Here is a 14024-nt window from a genome sequence, read left to right as displayed (position 1 = left end):
TCGCGGCCGCAGCTCCCCGCGAGCGGGCGGCCGTCGCCGCCGAAGCCGCCGCAGCCGCTGTGTGCAGCCTGGAAGGGGGGGCGGGGGGGAGGGGGGGAGCCGCGGACGCGGGGTGCCGAGGACTTTGCAACTTGCCCGGGAAGGTGGAGGGGCGAGAGGGGGAGGGGGAGCTCCGCACGAGACCGAGCGGCCCGGGTTGGAGCGCCCAGCCCCGCAGCGGATCATGGTGCAGCAGGCCGAGAGCTTGGAAGCGGAGAGCAACCTGCCCCGGGAGGCGCTGGACACGGAGGAGGGCGAATTCATGGCTTGCAGCCCGGTGGCCCTGGACGAGAGCGACCCGGACTGGTGCAAAACGGCGTCGGGCCACATCAAGAGGCCGATGAACGCCTTCATGGTGTGGTCCAAGATCGAGCGCAGGAAGATCATGGAGCAGTCTCCGGACATGCATAACGCCGAGATCTCCAAGAGGCTGGGGAAGCGGTGGAAAATGCTGAAGGACAGCGAGAAGATCCCGTTCATCCGGGAGGCGGAGCGGCTGCGGCTCAAGCACATGGCCGACTACCCCGACTACAAGTACCGGCCCCGGAAAAAGCCCAAAATGGACCCCTCGGCCAAGCCCAGCGCCAGCCAGAGCCCCGAGAAGAGCGCGGCGGGCGGCGGCGGCGGCGCGGGCGGCGGCGCGGGCGGCGCCAAGACCTCCAAGGGCTCGAGCAAGAAATGCGGCAAGCTCAAGGCCCCTACGGCCCCCGCGGCCGGCGGCGCCAAGGCCGGCGCGGGCAAGGCGGCCCAGCCCGGGGACTACGGCGGCGCGGGCGACGACTACGTGCTCGGCAGCCTGCGCGGGAGCGGCGCGGGCGGCGGCGGCGCGGGCAAGACGGTCAAGTGCGTGTTCCTGGACGAGGATGACGAGGACGACGAGGACGACGACGAGCTGCAGCTTCGGATCAAGCAGGAGGCGGACGACGAGGACGAGGAGCCGCCGCACCCGCAGCTCCTGCAGCCGCCCGGGCAGCAGCCGCCGCAGCTGCTGAGACGCTACAACGTCGCCAAAGTGCCCGCCAGCCCCACGCTGAGTAGCGCGGCCGAGTCCCCCGAGGGCGCGAGCCTCTACGACGAGGTGCGGGCCGGCGCGACCGCGGGCGCCGGGGGCGGCAGCCGCCTCTACTACAGCTTCAAGAACATCACCAAGCAGCACCCGCCGCCGCTGGCGCAGCCCGCGCTGTCGCCCGCGTCCTCGCGCTCCGTCTCCACCTCCTCGTCCTCGTCCTCCTCGTCCAGCAGCAGCAGCGGCAGCAGCAGCAGCAGCAGCGGCGGCGAGGACGCCGACGACCTGATGTTCGACCTGAGCTTGAATTTCTCCCAGAGCGCGCACAGCGCCAGCGAGCAGCAGCTGGGGGGCGGCGCGGCGGCCGGGAACCTGTCCCTGTCTCTGGTGGATAAGGATTTGGATTCGTTCAGCGAGGGCAGCCTGGGCTCCCACTTCGAGTTCCCCGATTACTGCACGCCCGAGCTGAGCGAGATGATCGCGGGGGACTGGCTGGAGGCGAACTTCTCCGACCTGGTGTTCACGTATTGAGAGGGGCGCCCGCTTCTCGCTCTTTCTCTCGGCGGGTGCAGAGCAGGGTTCCTTGGGAGGAGGTCATGGTGGTCGTAAGGAGGAGGGCGGGGGGGGGGGGAGGAGGTGTCGATGGTGGTGGCGGTAGGGTGGAGGGGAGAGAAGAAGATGCTGGTATTGATATGATGTCGTGACACAAAGAAATTGGAAAAGATGATGAAAATTTTGGTGGAGTTAAAGTGAAATGAGTAGTTTTGAAACATTTTTCCTGTCCTTTTTTTGTCCCCCCTCCCTTCCTTGATCGTGTCTCAAGGTAGTTGCATACCTAGTCTGGAGTTGTGATTTTTTCCCCCTCAAATGTGTTTTTGTAATTACTATTTCTTTTTTTCTGAAATTCGCGATTGCAACAAAGGCGGAGGGGCGGGGCGGGGGAGGGGAGGGAGGACCCGCTCCGGAAGGCGCTGTGTGAAGCTGGTCGGGCTTTGAAGTCTGGAAGACGCCTGCGGAGGACCCTTTGGCAGCGCGACTGTTAACGCTAGGGAGTTGGTTGGAGATGTGTTTTTTTTTTTTTTTTTTCCTTAAGAGATCTTAAAGAACTGGTGTTTTTTTTTTTTTTTAAACAAACACAAAAAAAGGGACCATGGCAAATTTTTTATTTTATTTTATTTTTTTGGAGGGAGAAAACTGATGTCTTCTATGCATCCGATTCTTAACAAAACTGCAGGGAGCTTGAAAAAATGCAGACTGTACAAACGCTTACAAAAAAAAAAAAAAAAAACTGTGAACTGACTTAAGATCAGAGTTTACTTTTCAGATCAAATTGTTTATGGTTTTACAAATGTGATTTCTACTTGCCAACTTTTTTTTTGTAACTTGTTCCCTATACCTCCTTGATTGAATACCAGACAGCCTAGACCTCAGTACAAAAGGTATTGAAACATTTTTGATACATAACAGACCTCAGTCTTTTTTAAAAATTAATATATTTTCAGGCGTATTTTTGTACAGTGAAAAGGGAACATTCTTGCTGTGTTTTTTCAGTAAGACTTTCAGGCACTTCTTCCCTTTTGATTTCTTTTTTTCCTCTGTTTTTTTTAGCATGCAAGTATGTTGGTACGTTACGTCCTGGTTTAAAAAGGATTAAAATTTTAAAATAATCCTTGCATCTAAAGGCCTTGTGGTTTAAAAAAAAGCAAACTTTTTTTTGTACAGCTATAGTAGAGATTTGTTCAATATTTGTAGGTAAAGATTTATTGAAAATGGTGATATAGACCTCAGAGCTGTTATCTTAGTTTAAAGATTGTATATGTACTGTACTATAGTAGGACTTTATGTATCTCATACGCTGTGATATGTGGATGGGGCCCCAGATGGAAGGTTTGAAACTGGATTCTCGATTTTTAGCAAAAAGAAAAAAAGGCACATAGTTTAAAAAGTTTCTCATTTTGTGCAATATAATCTAAATAAAGTACAGACCATCTGCATATTTTGTAGCAAATGGTGGCAAAGCAGACTCAATGCACTGTCGACATCATTGCCTGTTTTTTTTTTCTTTTTTTTTTTTTTTTCTTTTTTGGTGCTGGAAGTCTGTATCTTGACAATTTTAATAAATCAGCTGGACCTGATAGAAACTCGCATCGCCCATAGTCTCTATGGAACTCATCCTGGCCGTTCTGTAGTCGCAGCACAGAGACAAGGCCGGTGTGTGCTCAGGTGGGAGGTGGCAGAAGAGGATCCCACACTCGGGGGCTTAGGCTGAAAGTGGTCAATGGGCAGGCCTATTTCTTTTTTCTCTTACTCGGTGGCCGGTTAGGAAAATCCGGGGACGCTTTCTCTCCGCCTGCCCTTTCCTCCCCACCCCACCCACCCCCATTTCCTTTCTCACCTCCTCCTCCTCCCTGGCTGTCGCCCTCCTCTCCTTACCCATCCGGGCCGCGGGCGGGCGGCGCGGGCAGGCGCGGGGAGCGGGCCGGGCGGGGCGGGCTGGGCGAGGACCGCGGTGCCAGCGCGCGGTCGGCGTCCTGCGCCTGCGGGGGTCTGCGTTCTCTGCTAGGGGCCGCGTCGGCGCTGCGCGTCGCGGTGACAGCCGCCCGTGGGTGGCCAGCGCTGAGAACGCTTGGATCCCTGCCGCTCTCCCTCCTTAGAGGGTGGGGACAGCCGTTTCCAGTTTTGAATTTTTTTTTTTTTTTGACGCTGCATCTCCGCCTGTGCGCAGAGGTAGACGCTGGTGGGAGGCGCCGCTACCGTTCTTGACCTCGAGCGGTGACCGGCGCAGGGGAGAGGTGGTCGGTGTCCGTCTCTTTCCGGCGCCCCCTTGTCGGTGGGAGCGCGGGGCGCGGCGGGTCCAAGGCTGGGGAAGGAGGGCGCAGAGGGTTGGCCCAGGGCGGCGGAGGAACGTGGCACGGCCAGGCCCTCTGCGACCGGAGCCGCGGCTGCTGGGGTGTCTGTGCGCGCAGAGCCGCTGGAATGGGCCGGGGGAAGGGGGGCCGAGGGCGCCTGCGTGGCGGCCGGGGACACAGGGGACCGAGCCCGGGTCCCGGGCGCCTGGGTCTCCCCGCCCGGCCGCCGCGTGCGCCTCGGCGCACCGCGCCCTGGGGCCTGGAGGCACGCGGGGACAGCCGCTCCGATGCCCCGAAGCCGCCGGGTGGGGAGGAGAGCCGCCGGGCTGCGGGGCGGGAGCGAGAAAGCCAACCCCGGGTCCCCGGCTCCCTCGCTGCGCGCCGGCTCGAGGGCCGCCCTGGAACGTGCCTGGGGCGGAGGGCGCCTCGGGGAAGGTGGTTCGGCTTTTTGGTTGTTCTCCTCCTGTAGCTGCCGCCTTGGGGCTCGCTGGGGACTGTTTGCCTGGCCAGTCCACCCGCTTCTCCCCCCACTCTCGTTTTCCCAGACCCGGCCTGTATCTCCGGGCCCCGGCTGGCGCGCCCCTGGCTCTGGCTCACTTTCCGTGCCTTCCGCCCCTCTTTGCCCTGGGGGCCGCGCCGAGGGAGGCAGGGAGGCTGCGGGGAGGCCGCGCAGGGCCCCGAGAGCCAGCCCTCCGGCTCTGCCTCTCCGAGCGCAGGCGCTTGCCGCGGCTAATTGAAAAACTCGGTGCAAAATCATCACGACTCTCTTCGTAACCTACTGAATTGATTTACCAAGGTTTGGTCTCCATTTCTGCCGAGGTTTGGCAAGACCAAAGGGAAGCGGCCACACACCACCGCTAGCTGTTAGGCCAGAGGGTCCCCGGCGCCCTTCGGGCCTCGCTCCCCCTCTCCCCTGCCTCTTTGGCCCCTGCTCCCCCAGCTCGGCCTCCCGCAGCCTCGCTCCTCTTCGCCGCGAGCCTCCACCCCAGACCCCACCCCTGCGATGCGAAGCCAGCAAGCTTTGGCAGTAGACGGACAGATTTTTTTTCTGTGGCTGTTTTCCTTTCTAGGAACCATCAGATTTCAGTAGAACACCGCTTGGGAGGAGAAAGTGCTGAGGGTGTTAACAAGGTTCTCAATATTAGAACTGGATTTCTGGAATTGTTTACCTTTTTTTCTTCCCCCCCCCCCCCCCCCCCCCCACAAATGATAGACTGATGTAGTCGTTGGTGGGACATTCATTTTAGCCACGAATAATTGAACCAGCGGTTTACAATTGACACTTCTCTGTGCTGGGGATTTTACGTGGCGACCCTCTGCTGCAGTTCTAAAACTTGTTGAAAACACAAACCCGTTTATAAGACTGAGTCTATGTACTTTGAAAATCTGAAAACGTTGCATGTATTTTATGTTTCAATCATAGATGAATCGGACATTTTCTGTGGTGAGGTAGAAACTTTAAGTAAATTAGTAACATGTAATGATTTGGCTTCAGAATGGAAACACATAGTCTGGAAGAAAATTTTAAAAAGCTATGTAGCCTAAGTTCTTGATAGTAAAAGAAGAGAAAAACAGATGATCGGCGATCTAAAATTAAAAACCTGTTAGAACTCAGGACAGGCGCTTGAATGCGCTTTTAACAATATTTAAGGCTGTTTTGATGAATGCATTGTGAAAGTCATTCGTAATGAATTCTTTATTGAATGTCTGAAACATAATATAATACACAAGGTATATTCTTGCCACTGGATAGTCTTCAATAAAAGTTTAATTGCATTTTTTTGGTCTCTTAAGTAAGTCTCATTTTGAACTAAGCATTGACAGAATATTTTTAAATAGTAACACGGGGCGGGGGCGGGGAGGCGCTGAGTGCACTGCAGCCTAGCCAGCGGGTACCCTGCTGTTTCTAAGTAGTTCCCAGACTTATGATGGCATTTTGCTAAAATTTCCATCTTTAAGAACTTGAACCAGCATTCTCTTATTAATTCTTTAAACTGTGGAAATAATCTTCCAGTCCTTACACTCTGATATGCATCCCTTTTATTAAAAAAATATAATGCTAATGAAGGCAGTGTATTTAAACTGTGCTTTGCAAATGTTATGTATGTTATGAATGACTACAGTCACAGGGCAAATTATTTGTAGAAAGAATATCCTTTAGCTGGGAAAAAAAAAGTCATTAAAACCATTTTGGGCAGAGATGTTTCTTTTTAATGTTAATGGAGGGGAAGTGATTTGAATATGCATGCCTATAGCAGTCAGGATGATTTAGTTGGTTTTTGTTGTTTGTTTGTTTGTTTTGAGAAAGAAAAAGACTCAAAAAGCAAGACTTGTTTTTCCCATCTCTGGGAGTTGAAACCAGAATCACTTGATATTGGTATAGTTCGAGAAACTTACATTTGTTTTTCTCTTCAGAATTTAAATGACTTGCCCAAGGAATCTGAGAAATAAAGCGAATAAGTTGCTCTCTTTCAAAGTAGTCATTCAATATGAATATATTATATCAGTCTTAACTTTTTTATTCTCTGATATGATTAATAATATGTATATTCTTACTTTTTCTTCTAATGGGCATATGTATCCTTGTGAACACTTTGGAGAGGTTTTCTTGGACTCTCCCGTTTATAGAATCTTTATACTCTTTTACTGTGTGGTCCCCTGCTTTTAACAGATTTCTGAGGCCAATATATTTGTGCTTTTTTCTTATGTAGGATGACCAGCAAAAATAGTTTACTGAGTTGTCGATTTTATCAGTAGATAAGAAACTTTCTTTATTATAGCTTCAGGGAAGATTTTTCAGGATATTTCTCAGTTATTGTAAGGGCCAAATTTTATAAAATTTCCATTAGGAATGTCAGTTTCAAATACCCTTTGTATAGCCTAGGCCTGTGAGGATACCAAGACTGAGCCTTATATATCCAACACGGGAATTCACAAGCTCCCAAAGTAACGTCTCCATGTAATGACTCTTACACGTGCTTTTCAGAGATCTGGCTTATTTTAATCGTTAGTTCTTTCTCACTGTTCATTTATTGGATTTATTCTACCACATCCCCTTTTATTTGATGATCTGGCAAATACTGCTCTTTGATAACATCTCGTTTTTCTCCCCCTTTCTGTGGAGCCCACATTCTCAATCACAATAAAGATTAAACACAATTTATTAAACTCAGCTCTCTTCCATTTTACTTTGCTACTGGCTTTTTTCTTCAATCCTAACATAGGTTCTTTTTTTTTTTTTTTCACTGTAGTTATTTTTTTAACACTACCTATATCAATTAGCTGCCTGATTAGTTTTATCTCTTCCATGTGGATGCAGTGAGTTTTTAAGAGAATTTCACAAACAAGTAGTTTTTTAGTGAACTTAAACAGAATTTTAAAGGAGACCTATTTTTATACTCAATAAAAGCACAAAAGTGCAGAAAGTATACAATGGCTTACAAAGGGAAACATAAGTTCATAGTGTTCCATGTATAAAAGTAATAATTTTATTGGGTGGAGATACTCTGAAAAGATTCAATACCTCTGCCAGTGCACAGATAGGACTGTTTTACATGACTTGGGAACTTCTGTTGCAAACGGATCACTTCTCTGTAGAGAAAACGAAACACTAAGAGCAATATGGTCGAGCCGAGATGTGTTTTGACATGAGCAATCGATGAATTGAGACAACCTGGATGGGCAGCCATGGAGGCTTCCTTCTCAATGTTTGATCAAACTTCTTTTACGTAGTCACATAGACGTGGATTTTCTCTGCTGTGAAAATGACACAATAAAGCAATATGATGAAAAGTGAAAATGTGTTAAAAAAAATGTACTCTAGGGTCCTTGAAGTGATTTTGATGCTTACCTTATTTTATTAGACCTATTACATTCCCTCTTTGAAAAAAGAAAAAAGAACAACTGGAAATACTGATAATATACGACGTAAAGAATTTTGATCAAATATATATTGACAAAGGGCGCCCTCACACATTTTTCTTCATCCAGTTTCTGTTCAGAAACAATGCCCTTGAATCTCATCGGGCGAAACATTTTACGCCATTACCCTTCATTTCCCATTTTGTCTATTTTTACTCTTGTACATATGTGGTGGGTTTAAGAGTCTTTGGCATTTGTTCCGTGACACCTTTTTTTGAATGGACTGTTTTAGGAGGGAGGCCTGCTTTTCCGGTTTGGGACTCCTAGTGGTGATGGCATTCCACGGTGCTTCCTGAAGGCCACCAGGACAGAGCCACCTGATGTTTCCAGCATGACACTGTCCACGTCTGTATTTTCAGAGCCACTCCAGGTTTGGGAGCAGGAAAGCTGAAAAGCCCTTTTGTTTAGAAGTCTGAGTGGTTTGTGGGGGGACCGTTTTTTAGAGTTTGCATGCCAGCGCATGCCTGAAGGCTGTGAAACAGAGGGGACCGCTCCCCGAGGCCATGCGCTGGAGGATGACGTGTGTCTGATAGCACTAAGGGGAAAAAAATGCATGGCAAAGTTTCGTCTTCTGTACCCTGTCTAGCATGCAGAGTTTCGTGTGTTAAAACAGTGTATGACATTGCTGTATCAAAGTTGTAAAATTAAGCATTATTTATTGAAAACTATGTATTTTTTTGTAAAAACCTGATCACATAGAGCATATCAGTGGCTGTGCTTGTGTTTCAATGGAACCAGCTTCTTGCCTCACCCCCTTGGTATGCAGTACTATTGCTCAGGGTTGGAAATAGTATTACCCCAATGTCTCTTTTGCAAGAGTTTTTCACAGAGGAATACATTTCTTCAAAAGACTCTAATAAAATTGTGTGATCGATCTGCACTTGTGGTTTTCATGTGACTTTTTTCCAGTTTTGCATTTTGATAACTACTGTCCAGTTCCTAAAGTGTTGCCCTCCATACTGATACTATGGACAGGTTTTGGAAAATACTGGGTGTCAGCCTGGAGAGGAGTAGGCCGCCTAAAAGTGCTCTGGTGTGAGAGCTGCTGACAGTTGGAATAAGCATGGTAATAATGTCTCGAGAGTTTTAACTGAGTGAGTCAAAGCATAGACGAAGTATAGAAGGGTAGATGAACATGTATTGTCAGAAATGCTTGAAGTAGAAAATGAAGGAAAAATATCAGGGGCAGTTGCTGCTGTTGAATTCAATACCAGCGAACTCCATTTCTCTGTGTCTTTTTTTTTTTTTCTATAACAATTTACAGTGTAAATGTATTTTGACATAGAAATCGTTCTGTATTGAGATTCTTGATATAAAATACTTTTATGGAAGCCTGTAAGTGATCCTTGGAATTATTATCAGATTTTTAAAACGATGTGTTTACATGGTGAGTGTTTGTTGTATATTAAATTTGCTTTTGTAGAAACGTTTGTGTTGTAACAAATCTCCAAGCGCACAATTAACACAACCACCCATAGGCTCTTAGTTGTACGAATTTTCACTATGAACCAAAGGACAAGTAACAGAGCTATCTATCTATGGCAACACATTATCTCGATACAATATAGTCGATGTTTTTGCTTCATTCATGAATATCTTAGGATGTCTTTCACTTCAGTAGAATTTTATTTTGATTTATATTTTAAAAGAAACAAAAAATAGACCCTGAGTAAATTACACCTGGCATAAAACATTCCTTGCAATTAACACTAAAGGACACTGAATGTGTTTCAAACTCCTCATTGGGACTCCCTGTGCTGTTTGTTATACTCCTTGCCTTTCAATGATGTGGGCTTCAGAAAAACATTTTTTTTTAATTCAGTGGTTAAATTTATTGAAGAGACATCTATGGCTAAAATATCACTGGTAAGAAAACATAAAATGTGAAAAGTTTGACTTTGCTTTTCTCCCAGGAAATCTGGGAGTGAAAGGAAGAGGTGATGTACCCTACCCCAGTGCTGGCTTATCTATAAAGGGCAGTGAAAATAGTATACCTGGACAAAAGGTTGGATGATAATATTCTTGTTGGAAGATAGACTGGTTCTACCTGAAAGTAAATACTTTTACGATATGTGTAGCTGGTGACAAAATCCTGATTTTGACACTGGGTAAAGCACTTATGACTTCATTAAAAATGGGACGCACTTTGACCTTTTGAGAATAGTGGGCATGGAAGAAGGCCACGGCAGGAGAGCTCTCTACCACTTTCTGTTTTGTCCTCTGCTAGGACTGAATTGCAGAGCTACAGACTGTTTCTTCTATGATCAGACAGAGAGATGGACCTCATCATAATAGGTAGCACATTGAGTAGGTCTGAAAAAAATTAGGAGAGATAAGATTGACCCTTTCGATTTCTCTTTCTGTGAAATAATCACCAGTGTATTTAGCTTGAGTTTGCATACCATAGGTGCCAATCATTTGTGGCCCATTCTGCCAGGTTTAGCATACTCCCTTTTTCAGCTGGACTAAAGGACTGCATTCTGCCTGGTGCCCCTGACTGGGGCTAATTAGGCCTAGTGGCCCCCAAACTAAAGGACAGTTCATGGGGACTTCCCTGGCGGTCCAATGGTTAGGACTCCACTTCCACTGCCGAGGGCCCAGGTTTGATCCCTGGTCAGGGAACTAAGATCCCACAAGCCACATGGCGGTGTGGCCCAAAAACAAACAAACAAAACCAACAAAAGAAAGGATAGCTCATGGATGACAGGCATGCTTCGAACCCGGAATTCATTTGGTCTCTATGAAGAGCTAAGCTGAACTAATAATCAGACTCCTCCTTCCCAGATTTGGACTTGAAAAACATACAGATTGGCCTCGTTCTCTGCAGGATTTGGGTAGGGAGGTCGTGAGGGGCTCTTAGAGCTGGAGTAGGTATTACAGGCTGAAAGGAGGTCAAAAACAAATGGAAAACCTGGGAAACAGAAATGGGAAGCAGAGAAATCATGAGGTAGAATCTTGGGACTCCTGAACGAGGGAGTCCCAGTGTCCGTGGAGGGGGGATCCCTGGTGGCTTTCTGGCCCCAGTTCAGTGGGATTTACCAAGTAAATCAGCAGCCACTGGCAGCCTACCCAATAGTTGTTTGGCCATTTTTTCTTTCCTAAAAAACTCACTTTGGCCTGAACCACAATATGACCAGTCAGAAAGGTGGCTTCCCTTGCAGAGAGGTGACCTGTGACACGGTCCTGAGCAGGGAGCTGTTAGTCAGCCTTGCTCAGTGAGACCTCCAGGAAAACGCCTCTGCAGGGAAGCACACAGAGTGGACACGTGCCCCTCTGCAAATGCTCCTTCCTTGCATTTGGGATATAGACGTGATGGCTGGAGCCACAGGTGTGAGTCTGAAGCAGAGGGGAAAGGAATTCCAGAGTCCTTGACCAGCAGCCAATCATTGCCAACCACAGCTCATGCTGGAGTGAGAGGCTGTTCCTCAGATTTTATCCTAAATGTGGCCAAACCCAAACCGCACTGGACCCCATTTCCTTGGCATTATTTGAGTAGATCTGTGTTTCTTTTAACCCAGGGAGAACAACTGAAAACAGCTTAAATAGCCAAAGAATGAGGATAGTGTGTTAAACACTGGAAAATAGAGTTTAGTAAAATGCATAAAAGTGGGAAAAAAAAGTTTTAAAAAATGGTAACGAGGGAAAGACAGAAATGTCAAGCATTTCCACAGTCATACAGGACATTGGATTTACCCACCAAAAGTTTAAATTCATTTTTAAGAAACATTTATATCAAAGATGTGTTTGAGAACTGCCTCACATTTGTAGAGTTTCAGGATGACACAATGTCCCTCATTCATCTTCATCTCTCAAGTGTGTAGTGACCCATTTGCCAGGAAACAGCTCTTCTAGGTGCCTGGTCCCTCAGGCACAATCTTCCTCACTGTCACATTAGATTAGGGTTCATTTGACTTAGTTGATGGCATCTCAGAAAAGGGGTCCTCAAACACTATTCATTCCTACTTTGTCCCTCATAGGTAAATTTTTTATTTTCTAATTCATAGAATGTCAAAAGCCACAAGTTTAGAGGAGTGAATGCAGGACCTAAAGAAGCAGCGGTGAGGGAGGGGGATAAGGAGGGGGGAGGGGGAGGGAGAGAAGGAGAAGACAGATTAATAAGGAATCTATAAAAAACAAATAGCTCAAAACTCTGGGGTCATTTTGTGTGAGGTTAAACAGCTTGACTCAGGTGATTCTGACTGTGTCACTGTTCTATCACATTACAAAAATCAGTGTTTATCATAGTGTTGCTGAGTCATTAAAAATGTTTAAATTGCGTCCATTTATGACCTATTTAATAAAGCTGGGAAGTATGAAATCTTGTCTTAAATATCTCTATACTCAACATCATTTTAAATCAGACCAGAATGTTCTAGAAGAATCACTTTTGCCTAAACCCTTTTCACTTGCTAGTGTTTTATAAATCAAAAAGTACTTTTGGGGTTCCCTGGTGGCGCAGTGGTTGAGAGTCTGCCTGCCGATGCAGGGCACGCGGGTTCGTGCCCCGGTCCGGGAAGATCCCCCATGCCGCGGAGCGGCTGGTCCCGTGAGCCGTGGCCACTGAGCCTGCGCGTCCGGAGACTGCTCCGCAACGGCAGAGGCCACGTCAGTGAGAGGCCCGCGTACCGCAAAAAAAAAAAAAAAAAAAAGTACTTTTGGTCCAAGAGCTAGCAGAAGTCAGTACAAATAAAGGGCTCTTGCTTTGGGGGAGCACACGAGCTGGAGGCAAAATAGAACACTGCCGTGAGACCAAGAGGAGAGGCCTGGGAAGAAGCGGCTACGAGCCTGCCTTTCAGTGCAAGTCTGTATAATCCAGAGACGTGAACAGATGACACTGGCTGCAAACACTCGTTAAGAAGGGCCTTTGGGCTGCGTCTCACGGGAGCTGAGGGGCTTGGGTGAGGGGTAGAAAGAAAGCCTTTCCGAGTAAGTGTAGCCAGAAGCAAAGCAAGGTGCACAGGAGAGACCTCGGGGTGAAGGATGCTGGGCGGACAAGATGGCCAGTCACCGCTGCAAAGCTGGCGAGGACCCGGGGATGCCGCAGCGGCCGGGGACCCTGAGTTGAGGGGGAGCAGCTAGCGGAGTGGAGGTGACCTCCGAGGGGGAGGGAGCTGGAGGATGGACACGAGCGAGAGGAATCAAAGGAACTTTGTTGCGTTTGGATTAAGGGAAAGAAAAAGGAGCCAGGAAAAAAGAAATGGTAGAGTCTGTAAATCTGATTTTTCGCTTGGTTGGTGTGACTTTAATGGAAGTGGAAAGGGGGAGATCAGGGACACTCTTGGGGACATTTAATATTTTAGTTGTTGGAGAAACATCTAGAGAAAGGTCCTTGAAGTGAAGAGTTGGCCCGGGGTGAAGGGCCTGGCCGAGCGTCTGCAGCCCTTTCCCTCAATGTTCCATCTGGAAGGTAAGTTCCACATGCTCACCCCCCTTCAAAGTAGAACTGGAGGTGGAAGGGACTAAGTGCGTCCACAGGAGCCCCCGCTGTGCAGCCTGGAGAGCCCAGTTTCCAGTCTTTCCGCTGTGCATCCCTGGAGCGGGTACCAAAGCGTCCTGTGCTTCCCTTTCGTCTGGGTGCTACAGCTGAGCTCAAGCGTACACGTGGTTGTCAGGACTAAATGGGGTCGTAGGCTCAGAGAAAGCTCAGTAAATCACAGGGACTGCCTCAGGCTGTCATCCTGCCAAGACAGGGACCCTTCTGCCTTGTTGGGGCCCGTGTCCCCAGACCCTGGCACTGAAGCCTGAAGGAAGCTTCCTAAAATGTGGGCTGAAGGAACCACTCAGAAGTGAAAGCTGGATTGGAAAGCTCTGTGCCAGGGTTCTGGGGGGAACATGGCGGGTGGCAAACCCTTGTGAGTGGAGAAGAGTCCCCTGTGTGAGTCAGCAGGTGTCAGAACAGAAGCCTGCTCGGCTCTAGGGGAGAAAGGAGATTGGCCACCATGACTTTCTCCCTGTTCTCCTCCACGGAGAAGATGACGTAGGGCAGTTTAACGATATTTCGGGAGAGGCCTTCTGGAGCTGTGTTCTCAGCCAGAGCTTCCTGCTACGACACACTTGAAGGACGTCATTCCCACGTGTAATAGATGAGACCTCTTAAAAACACAGTAAAGAAGCCATTTAATAGTGAGACTAAATCTCATTGTTATCACAGTAATTCATAATTAGCCAACTAGCAGGGCCGTGCTGGGAACCGGTGGTCACCTTGGATT

General features: G+C 48.2%; 1 protein-coding gene across 1 annotated transcript; it reads left to right on the top strand.

Annotated features, from left to right (window-relative positions):
- Nucleotides 1–223: 223 nt before the first annotated feature.
- Nucleotides 224–1650, top strand: SOX11 (SRY-box transcription factor 11). The gene has a single exon (XM_019942588.3). It carries the CDS (start codon nt 224–226, stop codon nt 1574–1576), a length of 1353 nt encoding a protein of 450 aa, XP_019798147.1. The 3' UTR covers nt 1577–1650.
- Nucleotides 1651–14024: the final 12374 nt, after the last annotated feature.

The sequence above is a fragment of the Tursiops truncatus genome, chromosome 14, assembly GCF_011762595.2.
Source record: "Tursiops truncatus isolate mTurTru1 chromosome 14, mTurTru1.mat.Y, whole genome shotgun sequence".
Classification (NCBI taxonomy): Eukaryota; Metazoa; Chordata; class Mammalia; order Artiodactyla; family Delphinidae; genus Tursiops; species Tursiops truncatus.
The sequence above is the reverse complement of the archived record's forward strand: the minus strand, read 5'-3'. Positions and strand labels throughout refer to the sequence as shown.

Coding starts and splice junctions, on each gene's coding strand:
- SOX11 (XM_019942588.3), top strand. CDS start 224: ATGGTGCAGCAGGCCGAGAGCTTGGAAGCGGAGAGCAACCTGCCCCGG.